Below are 12,579 nucleotides of genomic sequence, written 5' to 3' on the forward strand. Positions count from 1 at the left end.
TACCAACCAGCGCGGACGGGGGTGTGTGCGGAGACCTCCGCCAGGGGCCGGGCCTGGCGCGCCTCGGAGACCCCCCGCCTCTGACAGCCCGTTGGCGCGACCTGGGGCCGCAGCCTGCAGCTCGCGGACTCGGCGGCCGTGGGTGGTGACCGCGGGGCGCGCGCCGCCCGTTGCTGCGGCCTGGATCCGGGCCTCGCTCGCTCGGTCCCGCGGAGCTTCGGGTGCGGTCTCGGCGGGTGCTCGGCCCCAACCCAGGCCCTCCGCGCGGCCTAAGGTAAGCCACGGCGTCGCGGGGCCCGCCGGCCGGCGCGGGGTGGGGGGGTGGCGCGGGCCCGCCGGCCGGCGCGGGGGGGCGGGGGTGGCGCGGGCCCGCCGGCCGGCGCGGGGAGGCGGGGGGGCCGGTCCGCCGGCCTTTCTCTTTCCAGCGCCCCGCACACCCGGGAGGCCGGAGTCTCCTCGGGCAGGCAGCCCGCAGCCCTCCCTCCCCGTGTGCCGGGAACTCGGTACGAGCCGTTGCCGACAGGGCCCTGCGCGGGCTGCCCTCAGCCCCTCGCCGTGGGGCCCGGGGCGCGCGGCGCGAGGCCCGGGCGCTCGCCGCTTCCGCTCTCGCGAGCCCTCACCGTGCCCCCCCCAGCGAAGGGCCGGGGGCGGGGGGGGGGGCCCGGAGCGCCTGGCAGACCGAGGACGGGGGAAAGGTCCGGGGGGATTATTTAATGTCCCGGGTGCGCCAGACGAGAGCGTGGCCGCTGCCCTTCCCCGCGCGCGGGTGGGAAGGAGTCGTCGTTTCTGTGCGAAGGCTGCTCGCCTGTTCACGCAGAACTGCGTGGCTTCCGCTGGAGAATTGCTGCCGGCGGAAACTGCCTCCGTTTTCTCCCCAACCCAGGTGAAGGACTTGCTTGCTACCAGACCCATCCATCCTTCTCTCTAAGAAAAAAATAATAACCGCGGGCCCGTGGCTGACGCCTGCACTCCTAGCTACTCAGGAGTCTGAGATCTGAGGATCGCCGTTGCAGAAGGGTCTCGATTAATGAGCAGAAAAGCCAGAAGTGGAGCTGTGGCTCAAGTGGTAGAGTGCCAACTTTGAGTGAAAGAAGCTAAAGGCCAGTGCTCAGGCCCTGACCTGAGCTCCAACCCCAGTACTGGCACCAAAGGAAAAAAAAAAAGGAAGAAAAACAAGATTTCTTCCTGACTCCAAGGCTACGCCCCCAAACACTTGCCTCACCTTACCTCTCTTCTGTGGCATGCACCTGGTAACGTTTAGGGACACATCCAAGCTTTTCTTTCCCTCTCTTCACCAGAGAGTCATCAAGAGGAGAATAGAATTTTGAGTGGGCAGGAGACTGAATTGAACTTGTACAGACTTTTTTTCTTGTTATTGTTTCCTAAGCACTGCAATGTAGTAACTACTTCACAAAGCATTTACATTGTAGTAGATACTATGGAAATACAGATACTGGATATTACAGAGATATTGTACACATGATTTACAGTGTAAGGGAAGGTGTGCTTGGTTTATATAAGGGACTGTTTACCTGTAGATTTTGGTGTCTAGGGGAGTCCTGGATCCCTTCCCGCGTAGATACCGTGTGCAGCTCTACTTGCTTCTCCCTCCCCGTCACTATACTACACAGGTGCTATCATTCTCATCCACTAAAGGCACCACTAATTCTGCTGACCACACTTCTGAAAAGTCTCTCCCCTTGGTTTCTCTAGCCTTGGCTTCCCCAAAAGAAAATTAGTGTCTTCTCTAGTTTTTCTGTGTTTCTTCCCTTTGCTTCTCTGTCATTTTTGACATCTGTTCATCCTCTGCTCTCTCATACTTGCAGCACTTCCTGAGTAGCTACCCTCCACTCCTAGTGCATCTGCTTATTTTCTGTAGAAACATGCCTAAAGGCTTGTTCCTGGAGATTCTTCAAGAACCTCAGACCTGTGAAAGATAATAGGATCACCAGGAAATTGTGCTCTACCCTTCTTCCACATCCCAATTCAGTATATTGTACCCCTGGATGGCTCTTCAGTGGCCTCCTCTCCCACCTTGATCTGCTCCAGCCCTGCTTTACCTCCTGCTTCCTTCCAAGTGATTCTTCTGGCTACCTTGTCTGGAGTTGCTTTCCAGTCTACTTCTCATGTGACCACCACAGGCTCTGCACCAAGGCTCCTCGGCCTAGAAAGACTTATATACTGGCTTGTGCTTACAGTCCTCTGTGTTTGTTACCCATGGTGACATGCCATATCAAAATACTTGTGGATGATTTTCTTTTTAAGATTTCCATGTTAGACTCATTTAGATTTGAGGTTGCCCCTAACAACATCAGCCCACTGTCCTGATGTGCTCCAGTGGGAAAGAATAGGGTGACGTTACTATTGTACCAGTGACTCCTATCCAAGATCCCCCAATCATGCTGTCAGGAATTAATGATTCTAAAGCTAAGTAGACAACTCTTTACAGGATATAAGCTTTTCATGTAGAATACTCAGTCTATCTTTAAGTCAAGTGAGATGTCTTGTGGGAAGCCTCCATGTGCTACAGCTTATTCCTCAATTCCAAGTTGCTGTTGGTTTTTTTCCCCTTTGTGGTGCAGAAGAGTAAACCCCTAGCCTTGTGCTTGCTAGGCAAGAAGTATACCACTGAGCTACATCTCCAGCTCTTCATTTCCAAGTTTTCTCAGCCTGAGCCCCAAGTACCAACCAGAGGGTACAGCACTGGCCTAGAGGAGATGTTTTATGGATCCATGTTAAACAACTGAATGTATCCCAGTATCTGTAGAGTTTAGAGCCCTGGTAAGGTTAGGTAATTAAGAAACAGAACAGGATTGGTGCCTGAGATAAGTGAATATGTCTTGAGATGAAGGATCGAGGGTTTGCTCGGGCTGTAGCTCCAACACGCAGCTTTTTCCCTTTTCTTTACTATTGTTGATGCCATGTTCTATACCTTGGTCTTTCTTTAATTTTTTGTCCTTTGTCTTCATTGCTAGTGATACAGCCTGGGGTGCCTGGAGGCTTCTGCTTCTGGAAGCTTGGATTGACAGTCTGGCTTGCAGTCTCTTCAGTCGTGAAATAAAAGCTGAGGTAAGTCCTTGCGGGTCTGCCATCTGGAGCAGTTCTTTGCAGTCTAGAACAGTGTCTTACATTTGATTCTGCTTTCTCCAGCTCTTCCACTGTCACCTCATGTGACATCGTGTCATTCATTTGATGTCTTGGTGTCTGGCTGAGTTCCAGCAATAGCTGCTTGCTCTTAGCCCTCTGAGATTCTTGTGATTGGAAGGAGCTTCTTCCCAGCACCTCAGAGCTACCTCTGCAGCTTGTTACCTGTTAGAAGCAGCACTGCCATCTCATGATGTACAATATGTGGCTCAAGTGGTAGAGTGCCAACCATGAGTTAAGCAAGCTGAGCAAGAGCACAAGGCCCTGAGTGTGAGCCACAGTACCTGTACAGAAAGAAGAAAAGGAAAGGGAAGAAGGGAGGGAGGGGAATTTCTAGGTACTTGATCTTAGTCTCCCTCTATAATTTTACCTGGTTGTGGTCTGCGGAAATGTTGCCTCCATCCCAAGTATACACATCTTGGCTCAGTGAACACTTCTTTCTTTTTCATTTTCTTCCTTTTTCCTGTGTGTCTTCTATTCATAACCCTGCACATGATCTGATGTCTAGAGAAGTGAATGAGGGGAATGGTGTTGAGGATCACATCTAGGTTTGGTGTTGGGGCATCTGAGTGGCTGGGTGTCTGATTTGCCAAGGTCAAGTTGAATGCAGGAAGGGCAGGCAAGGAAGGCTGACTAAAGAATTGTGAGCCTGGGAGAGAACTGACAGTGGGAGGAATGCAGAGCAGCCTGGAGATTGTGCAGTGAGCTTAGAGGGCCCACTGAGGCAGCCCAGGGACCAGCATTCACAGATACTCAGAGGAGGAGGGGACCAGAAAAGAGACCAAGCAGGAGTCAAAGGTGTGAGGTAAACCAAGAAAATGTGCTCTAGGGCCCAGGGAAGGAACATTCTAAAGCAGGGAAACAGCCTGGGGCTTCTCAGGGAGTTACAAAGAAGCCCATTGTGTTAGTGGCAAGGTGGACCCCAGGCCAGTGTAAGAGCCAGGGAGGAGTACGTTTTAGTTGTTGTTTTGCTCTGGCATTAGCTCTTTGTGCTCAGGGCTAGCACTCTACCACTTGAGCAACAGCTCCACTTCCAGCTCCTGCAGACTAGTTGGAGATGAGAATCTGATGGATTTTTTACCCAAGTTGAGTTTGAACTGTGATCCTCAGATCCCAGCCTGCTAATTACTTAGGATTACAGGCATGAGCTACCAGGGCCCAGCCAAGGAGTGAGTTTTGAAAGGAAAAGAGAGGAGGTTTGTCTGTGACAGAGAAAGGAACATGAAAGGAGATTGAAGTCATTGATGTTGGGGAGCTGTCCCAATAGGTTGTTTGCAGGAGACTGGCTTTTATACAGGACATTTCAGGAAGAATGAGCAAAACCTCTGGCTTAGTATGGCATAGGCTGCTTTATTTACAAATACTGAGCTGCATTTCACTGTATGATGCCTTCCCGGTGCTCAGGACACAGAGACCAAGAGCTCCTCCCTCTCCTGACCAGCACCCAAACCGGAAAGGCTAGCTGCTCCCCCAGAAGCTTCTGAGGCTTCTCCCTTGGCGAGGTCCACCTCCTCCCTGACTGGGGTCCTTTGTGCCCTCGGCGTGGCTGTAGTTCTGTGTGTTGTGAGTGAACACAGGGGTCTTGCCCTCTTCTATGTCCATGACACATAGAAAGATCGAGTACCTCTTGCATTTTCAAACACTGAAGGAAGAAAGTCAGAGATCAGACAGTGTGGTGAAGAGGGACCCAGAAATCACAAATGTGTAGAGGTCTGGCTGAGGGCTGGAGGGGTGAAGGTCGCCCCTTACCAAGGGGGCTGTCACCTGGGGGCTTTTGTTCTGATCTCTCACCACCTTGCTCCGTCTTACTGCTTCTCCCCTGTTCTCTCCTGTCTGGCCTTTCCCTTGGCGTCCCCAGAGTTAAGTGACTGAGAGCCGTTCTTTTTATCTTGCCTTGCAGCCCAGGTCCATCTTCTCATTTCCCCAAGTTTCCAAGCATGTTGGAAATGGAAAAAGTCAAAAAGACCCCCAAGAAACAGCCACCCTCAGAATCAGTTGGGCAGGAGCTCTGTGTGCATGCCACCTCCCCTGTGACTAGACCTAAGAGCCCAGCTGCTACCCCAGCTTGTCCCCGTTCTGACAGCAACACCAAAGCTACCAACACTCCCTGTCGGATGGGTCAGGCTGCTGGGGAGGGCCTGCTGGATACTGGGGTCAAACTTGAGCTTGTGGACCTAGAGGAAAAGGCTGATGGTTGCCACGGGAGGAAAATTAGACCCTTTGGCTCTCAAAAGAAGCAAGAAAAGGACTTAACCCTGCAGAGGAGCAGCCCCTACCCCCTGCCTAGGGAGCTAGTGGTCTCTTTGCCTGACCTGAACCAAATTTCCTTGGAGAAACAGGCAGACAGTGCCCTTGACCTGCATGCCCACAGCAGGAAGAGAAAATCCCACTCTCTGAGCAGGCCTGTCACCTTCCATACAAAGTGTCCAAACAGCCCTGGGCAGAGTAAGCTGAAAGGAGACTCCGGAACCCATGGCCACAGACTGGTGCCTAGGCAGGAACACCCTGTGCGACCTGAGAGGAGAACAGCATCCAGGCGCAAGGCATGTGGGAGTAGAGGAGGAGAGGAGGCAGGAAAGATGACCACTGGCCCTGCCCCATCTACCTCAGCTCAGGGCCAGCCCAGTCCCCAGGCCCCCCAAGTGGTTAGAAGGGACAGATTGGACAGGTTAGAGGTGAGCCAGTGCAGGGAGCAAGAGGAGACGAGGCGAGCTGACACTCTCACGAACCATCTAGTTACAGACCTACAGCACCTGAAGAAATGGAAGAAAAAGCACTTGCTTCCTGGCAGGAAGGAGAAGGCGGGGGCGGAGCTGAGCCTCCAGGAGTCTCCCTGCGTGGAGAAGCGCATCCGAGCTGTAAAAGCAGGGACCCAGGGCTTAGATTCTATTCCACCTTCCCCGGGCCCTCTGCACACCATGGATCCCAAGCCCAACCTAGACATCAGACAGTTCTTCACTGTCGATCTGAAGAAAGCCTGCCGTATCCTCTGTATCCTGTGTCACTCTGGTGTCAGAAGGGGTAAAACCATGGGGTGGTCCCGAGTCTCGGGCCTCATCCGCCACTTGGCCAGTAAGCATGGACTGGAGTGGGAAAGAAGGCCAGCCACAGGGGTGAGTGGGGCAGAGCAGGCCCAGCTGATGGCCTTGCCCACTGGGACCACCGTATTTGTTCCAAGGAGGCACTTGGACATTGTATCTTCAGAAGGCAGTGACAGGGAACCCGCGCTGGGTGGCGGTGAGCGGCTGCTCCCACTCCCAGCCCCCTCACACCTGCCTGCTTCCTTTGAAGCTGTCAGAGACAACCAGAGTGGCTCACATGCTTCCAGTCGGCCGTGCACACCAGCCTGGAACCACAGCATCACGGAGCTGCTCTGTAGCCTGGCCCTGCCGCTCTCCTTTGTTTCCTCCCAGCCCTTCAAAAGGTTCCTGTCCCAGGTGGACCCGAGCTACCGCCTGCCTTCGCCAGGCTTCTTCTCCGACAAGGCCCTACCCCTGCTCCATGAAGCCATGCGAGAGCAGGTGTTGCAGGAGATGCAGTGGGCTGAGGGTGGCCATGTTCACTTCACCTCCTTCATGTCAGCCCAGAACTCAGCGGTCACCTACGTGGCCATCACTGCCCACTGGGTGTCGGCCTGGTCCCCCAGCAGGCCTGTAACACCGGGGGGCATGAGGAAGCAAGCTGTGCTGTGGGTCCGAGGCCTGCCCGGGGAACCAGACGGTGAGGACCGGCAGCGGGAGCTGCTGGAGCAGATCAGCCTGTGGCTGGGCCGAGCCTCCTTGAAGGCTGGTTTTCTTGTGTCAGGTGGCTGGCCCAGCCTGGAGCAGATGGTGAGAACCGAAGGTTTTATCCACATACCTTGTTTCGCCCACTGCCTTGACTCCCTGGTGAACAACTTTCTGTGTCACCATAACAGTGTCCAGATCATCCTGGGAACAGCCAGGGCCATCTTCAGCCATTTCCAAGGGTCCCCAGAGGCTCGGCGGCTCCTTGGCCAACTCCAGCAACAATTCAGCCTCCCACTGCATCAGCAGCCCTTTGAGGAGCTGTCAGACCACTGGGTCTCGGCGTACCGCTTGATGGAGTGGATCATAGAGCAGAAGCAGGCCCTGCAGGCGTATGCAGAGAAGCAACAGTCAGGCAAAGCCAGCACCACCCTGTCTACCATGTTTTGGAGCCTGACAGACAGCCTTGTTAAGCTCTTGCAGCCCTTCCAGATGGTGTTACGTGAGGCCAGCACAGCGCAGGCTTCCCTAAGCCAGGTGCTGCCCCAGCTGCGCTATCTCCACATCTTCCTAGAGCAGGTCCACAGACACTTCACGGAGCAGAGCGGCGGGGAGGCGGCTATGGCCCTGCGGCTAGCCGAGGGCCTGGCCCTGCAGCTCTCCACACATGTTCAGCTCAACGAGCTCTTCCATCGGGAGGAGTTTGTGCTGGCCACCTTGCTGGACCCCCGCTTCAAGGGCAAGGTCGAGGCCATCCTGCCCGTGGGGGCTGACATCGACCACTGGAAGCAAGTCCTCGTGTACAAGGTGAAGGAGCTCATGGTATCGGAGGGTCCCTTGCCTGCCTTGGGCAGACTGAAGGGTCCCAAGGGCTTACATGTGGGCAAGGTAGCCCGGAGCCTTGGGGTGAAAGGGAGAGGCCACAGAGAGCCCGTGCAGGGCGTTGGCGACTCCAGCTCTTTCCTGCTGGTGCAGAGGGAGAAGAGCCTGCTGGAGCAGCTGGAAAGCGTGGGGCTGTTGGCTTCTGAGAGGAACGGGGCCTCCCTCTCCACCGAGAACCACCTGGCTAGTGTCATCGTCAGGAAGTACCTGCGGGAGAACCAGACCATCGGGGCCCAGCAAGACCCGCTGGCCTACTGGGAGAAGAAGTGTGAGACCTGGCCGGCCCTGGCGCACCTGGCCACCCTCTACCTGTCCTGCCCACCCACAAGGGCCTTCTCTGAAAGGGTGCTGGCCTCTCTGAGCAGCCCCACAGTCTCAGAACCAAACCCAGCTCTCAGGGTGGAGACCATCGAGTACCTCCTCTTCCTGAAGACCAACCTGGAAAGCTTCCCCCACTACACTCCACCGCCCCTCACCTCCAGTCCTGGCCTTGCCGACGGGGAGCAGACCCTGTAGCCTAACTGCCTGGCCTCGTGGGCACTCAGACGTACACATAAATACCTCAGAGCTTACAGGGGCACCCAGTCTGCTGCCCTCAGAATCTTCCAGGCCCTCAGCAGATGGGGGAGAGGAGCTGGGAGCTGTGTCCTGATCATTAGTCTCCCACCTGTTTGGTGAGAATGATTCTTGATAGATCACTACCCTCATTTTTGAGTGAAGTCATTTTCTATTACCTCTGGTAGATCCATTTGTATCTATCGGCATGCAGTGAGTTCAAGCATGTAGTTTTATAAGGCACAGCACTTTGTTGGAATATCCTGGGCATTCAGGGCCTTGAATACTATTTGCCATGTGGACACATGGCTGTAGGCCTTCCCAAAATGCAGCCAGGGGCAGAGAAGCCATGCTGTTGAAGGGGTCTTGACTTAGTCCCCAAGAGCATGCATGGGCTTCTGCAGAAACCCTGGGTCCAGTAGCCATCTTGGGAGGGATGTGTGCACATGAAGTCTTGGGAATGCTAGTGTGGCCAGGAGCAATCCTGATGAATGAAACTAACTAGCGAGCCCATCTTAACCACTGGGTGGCTGAGTCTTCTACTGCCAATAACTCCCCCACCCCGCGCCCCTTCCTGGCTACTTTTGTAGGGCAGGTCCCTTATTTGGAATAGAAGTGTGTAGTGCCTACTGGAACAAATTGCCCAGAATTCCTGTAGGATTGTTTTCAAGACCTGAATGTGAATGCTGGGATTCAGGAAGGAGAGGGGCTGGACAGAAGGGAATGCAGGGGCCAGGAGTATTGGGGGCAGCCCCGAGGATGCCTGGTCCCTGAGCCCGGTGGCAGCTAGCGTGGACTGGGAGATGGAGCGTGCATACTTGAAGCGAACAAGCCGTCCTCTCCCCGGACTGGCACCTCTGAACTGCTGTGTATTTCTACTATGGTAGTAAAAAACTGGATGAAAGTACAAGGAAGGACAGAGTAACTGATGCTGTCAGAGACGGTCTCTCAGTGCATTGACATTGGTCCTGAAGATCATACTCTATTTAGTAGGCACTCTTAACAATAAACAGTGGCATTTTGTAAACAACAGTTTGTGAATGTATTCAGTGGGGAGAGTGGTATGATTTGAATGCTGCTTGGAACTTCCTCTTCACTAGGGGCTGGGAGTGGATGGGGGATGGTAGGGATATGCTTTCAAGCTCCCCCAGAAGGCGAAGTTCGTCGCAGAAGGGGGGCTGCACCTGGACCCCCTGCCTATAGTCCTAGTCCCTTCTAGAGCCCTGCGCCATGAAGCGGGCAGTTTCATGGGTTTGACATACCTTCAGTTGCCACAAGATGAGGGTTTGTCAGCAACCCATAGTGCCTTATTTTATCCAGCCACCAAAGCCCAGATGGCCTGTGTCTCAGAGGGCAGGACAGCACAGCACAGATGGAGCGGGTAATGCAGGATGCATGTCTCACATGCATGGCACCGGGGTGGAGAAGATCTGATTTCTGTCCCAGCTGGGTCTTTTGACCCCCCAGTTGCCTCTTCTGGAAACTCCTTGCAGCTTTAGCATGGTGAGTGTGCCCGACTAGCACCTCTGTGATGTTGCCCTGTTAGCCCACTCCCCTGCCTCTCCTCGTGACACCGTTTCCCTTGGAAAAGCCTTATTCAGCCCTGCATGGCCAGCTTTGGCTTCATCTCCATCTGGGGCTACGCAAATAGTAGCCAGGCTTCGGGCCTTGGCTTAGCTAGGTTCCATCACCAGGCTGCGTTCCAGTGTCCTCCCAGGCTCACTTGGCAGCTGCAGGAGTCTAGCCCTGGCCTCTGCATCACGTTCTTTGTGGGATTCTTGCAGATGGATCCTGCTGATGAGAGGCCTGCGGATAGTTCAAGAGGCCTGAATGTCCTCTCTGACCTCAGTGGCCACCTCTTGCTGAGTGTCTAAGAATCAAACTCCGTGCTTGTGAATTCTGTGCAAGTGCTGTGCCCCGTCCATGGGGTCTCCTGCCTCATTCTATCACGTCACACCTCACCTAGCTAAATCCCAGCTTCTCCCTCCTCTCTGCCTCTCTGCCCTGGTTGGATTGGATCCATTGCTCTTAGGTTTCTAGAACATTCATAGGTGTCTAGTGCCTAGTGCTCCCCTGCAGTTGTGATTGGATTCACAGTGGCTTCACCCCCCTGCTCAGTCTGGCATGCTGTGTGTGCATTGTGGGGATTGGTTCACTCAGTGAATGCTGCTAGCCCTTTTGGGAAGGATACGAGGTGTCAATAAAACAAGGCACTGGAATATTGCAGGCTGGGGGAGCCGGGAGAGGGGTGGGCGTCTCAAGGACGGGATGTTGGGAGGTAAGTGAGCTCCATCTCCAGCCTGGCCAACTCCTTGCCAGATGGGGAGGATAGGAGGAGGCTGAGGGGGTAAAAAGTGATGTTGAGGTTGATAACTCCTGTAAGTGGCATTGGCAGCAGTCCTGAGGACCTAGCAGGCCATCCCTGTCCATCTAGCTTAGACGCCTGAGACTGGCCAAAGTCTGCAGGTTTGGGAAGCTGCACTTGGAGCAGAGGTCTGCTCGTTTTCCTCTCTGCTTGAACCTTGACCCACCCTGTGTGGGCAGCATCAGCAGCATATTCCACACATACACACACACACACACACACAACACACACACACACACACGGCCATGGGTGCCCTTCCATTTCCACACACACACAACACACACACACACACACGGCCATGGGTGCCCTTACATTTCCAGGATAGTTTCAGTGTCCTCGCGCCTCCCAGACAGTTGCTTTGACTCTTGAGCAGAGCATCTCCCGCTTGGCCTTGGGGTGGTGATGTCATAGTTCTGTCCTGCTGCCACTGTCTGACTGTTTGGGATGGCCAAGGGGGCCTGGCGGTGTGGGACCTGGCCATGCTCCTGAAAACAGTGAGATTTCTGCCCATGGTCCAGATTTGACAGGTGGACAGAGCTGGTTATGGAGGACATACATCCCCTGTTGGTGCGGCCACTTCTCTTGTTCTGGGGTCACTTAAGGCTGCTGCCGGACTAGGCGGAGGCCATGTGTGCCTGGTGATGGTTGCCTCAGGACCAAGGCTGGTGGATCCTCTGGAGGCCTTCCTGACTGTTTGTCTCTCCTTAGGGTCCTTGAGCCCTGGGTCAGGGCATCAGGAGCAGGCCTCCCAGCCCTGGGCTGAGGAGCGTTGAAGGAGGAGCAGCCGTCTGACCGCTCGTGGTCCCCAGGTTCCTGTGGCGGCGCTGCCAGGCCCCAGGCTACCTTGTCAACTTCCGAGTCATGGAGCCTCCTGGTGAGAAGCCAGGAGAGGCCGAGGGGCTGCGCATCACACCCCAGCTGCTGAAGTCCCGCACGGGCGAGTTCGCCCTGGAGTCCATTCTGTTGCTGAAGCTGCGAGACTTGGGGCTGGTGGACCTGGGCTGCCTGGGCGAGTGCCTGGCCCTCGAGTGGCTGGACCTGTCAGGCAACGCCCTCACCCAGCTGGGCCCGCTGGCCGCCTTGCACCAGCTGGCCGTGCTCAATGTCTCCAACAACCGGCTGACGGGGCTGGAGCCCCTGGCGGCCTGTGAAAACCTGCAGAGTCTCAATGCAGCGGGCAACCTGCTGGCCACGCCGGGCCAGCTGCAGTGTCTGGCTGGGCTCCAGGGCCTCCAGCATCTGCGGCTCCAGGACCCACTGGCCCGACTCAGCAATCCGCTGTGTGCCAGCCCCTCCTACTATTCTGCGGTCCGAGAGCTGCTGCCTGGCCTGAAGGTCCTAGACGGGGAGCGCGTGAGCGGGCGCGGCAGTGAGTTCTACCAGCTGTGCCGAGACCTGGACAGCTCCCTGCGCCCCAGCTCCAGCCCAGGCCCCCGAGCCTCGGAGGCCCAGCCCTGGGTGGAGCCTGGGTACTGGGAGAGCTGGCCCACCCGGAGCAGCTCCATCCTGGAGGAGGCCTGCCGGCAGTTCCAGGACACGCTGCAGGAGTGCCTCGACCTGGACCGCCAGGCCAGTGACCGCCTCGCACGGGCCCAGCAGACGCTCAGCCCTGCTGGGGCCGCTTCTTCCTTTGTCTTCTGAATGCAGCCCAGGCCCAGGGAGCCCGGCACTTCCCTGCCTCTGCACTTGCCTGCACCCTCAGCTGTTCATCTCTCCCTGTCCTGAGCGCAGCCTCTCGGCTGCCCCCTTGAGGACACTGCCCCCTCCCCCATGTAGGTGGGGTGCACCCGGACCTGTGTTCACAGCCGCTCCATGGCCAGCTTACTTCTCATCTACTCTCATTAAATGGCTTTGTGTTTATCTGCATCACCGCCTGTCACTCAAGTCTGGACCAGAGGCTCCACTCAC

At 55.7% G+C, this 12,579-nt stretch overlaps 1 protein-coding gene across 5 annotated transcripts; it reads left to right on the forward strand.

Annotated features, from left to right (window-relative positions):
- On the forward strand, positions 1 to 12,537 carry Lrrc61 (leucine rich repeat containing 61). 5 transcript variants are annotated; one of them, XM_069997038.1, is made up of 4 exons: positions 1 to 274; positions 884 to 1,250; positions 2,976 to 3,069; positions 11,380 to 12,537. In XM_069997038.1, exon 4 carries the CDS (start codon positions 11,533 to 11,535, stop codon positions 12,310 to 12,312), a length of 780 nt encoding a protein of 259 aa, XP_069853139.1. In that variant the 5' UTR covers positions 1 to 274; positions 884 to 1,250; positions 2,976 to 3,069; positions 11,380 to 11,532; the 3' UTR covers positions 12,313 to 12,537. The 5 variants fall into 5 exon arrangements, with proteins under 5 accessions (XP_069853139.1, XP_069853135.1, XP_069853137.1 ...); XM_069997034.1 differs by lacking the exon at positions 11,380 to 12,537 and adding an exon at positions 6,436 to 9,483; XM_069997036.1 differs by lacking the exons at positions 884 to 1,250; positions 11,380 to 12,537 and adding an exon at positions 6,436 to 9,483.
- Positions 12,538 to 12,579: the final 42 nt, after the last annotated feature.

The sequence above is a fragment of the Dipodomys merriami genome, unplaced genomic scaffold (genome assembly GCF_024711535.1).
Source record: "Dipodomys merriami isolate MVZ:Mamm:240054 unplaced genomic scaffold, mDipMer1.0.p SCAF_5, whole genome shotgun sequence".
In the NCBI taxonomy this organism is placed as follows: Eukaryota; Metazoa; Chordata; class Mammalia; order Rodentia; family Heteromyidae; genus Dipodomys; species Dipodomys merriami.

Coding starts and splice junctions, on each gene's coding strand:
- Lrrc61 (XM_069997034.1), top strand. CDS start 6,654: ATGCGAGAGCAGGTGTTGCAGGAGATGCAGTGGGCTGAGGGTGGCCAT.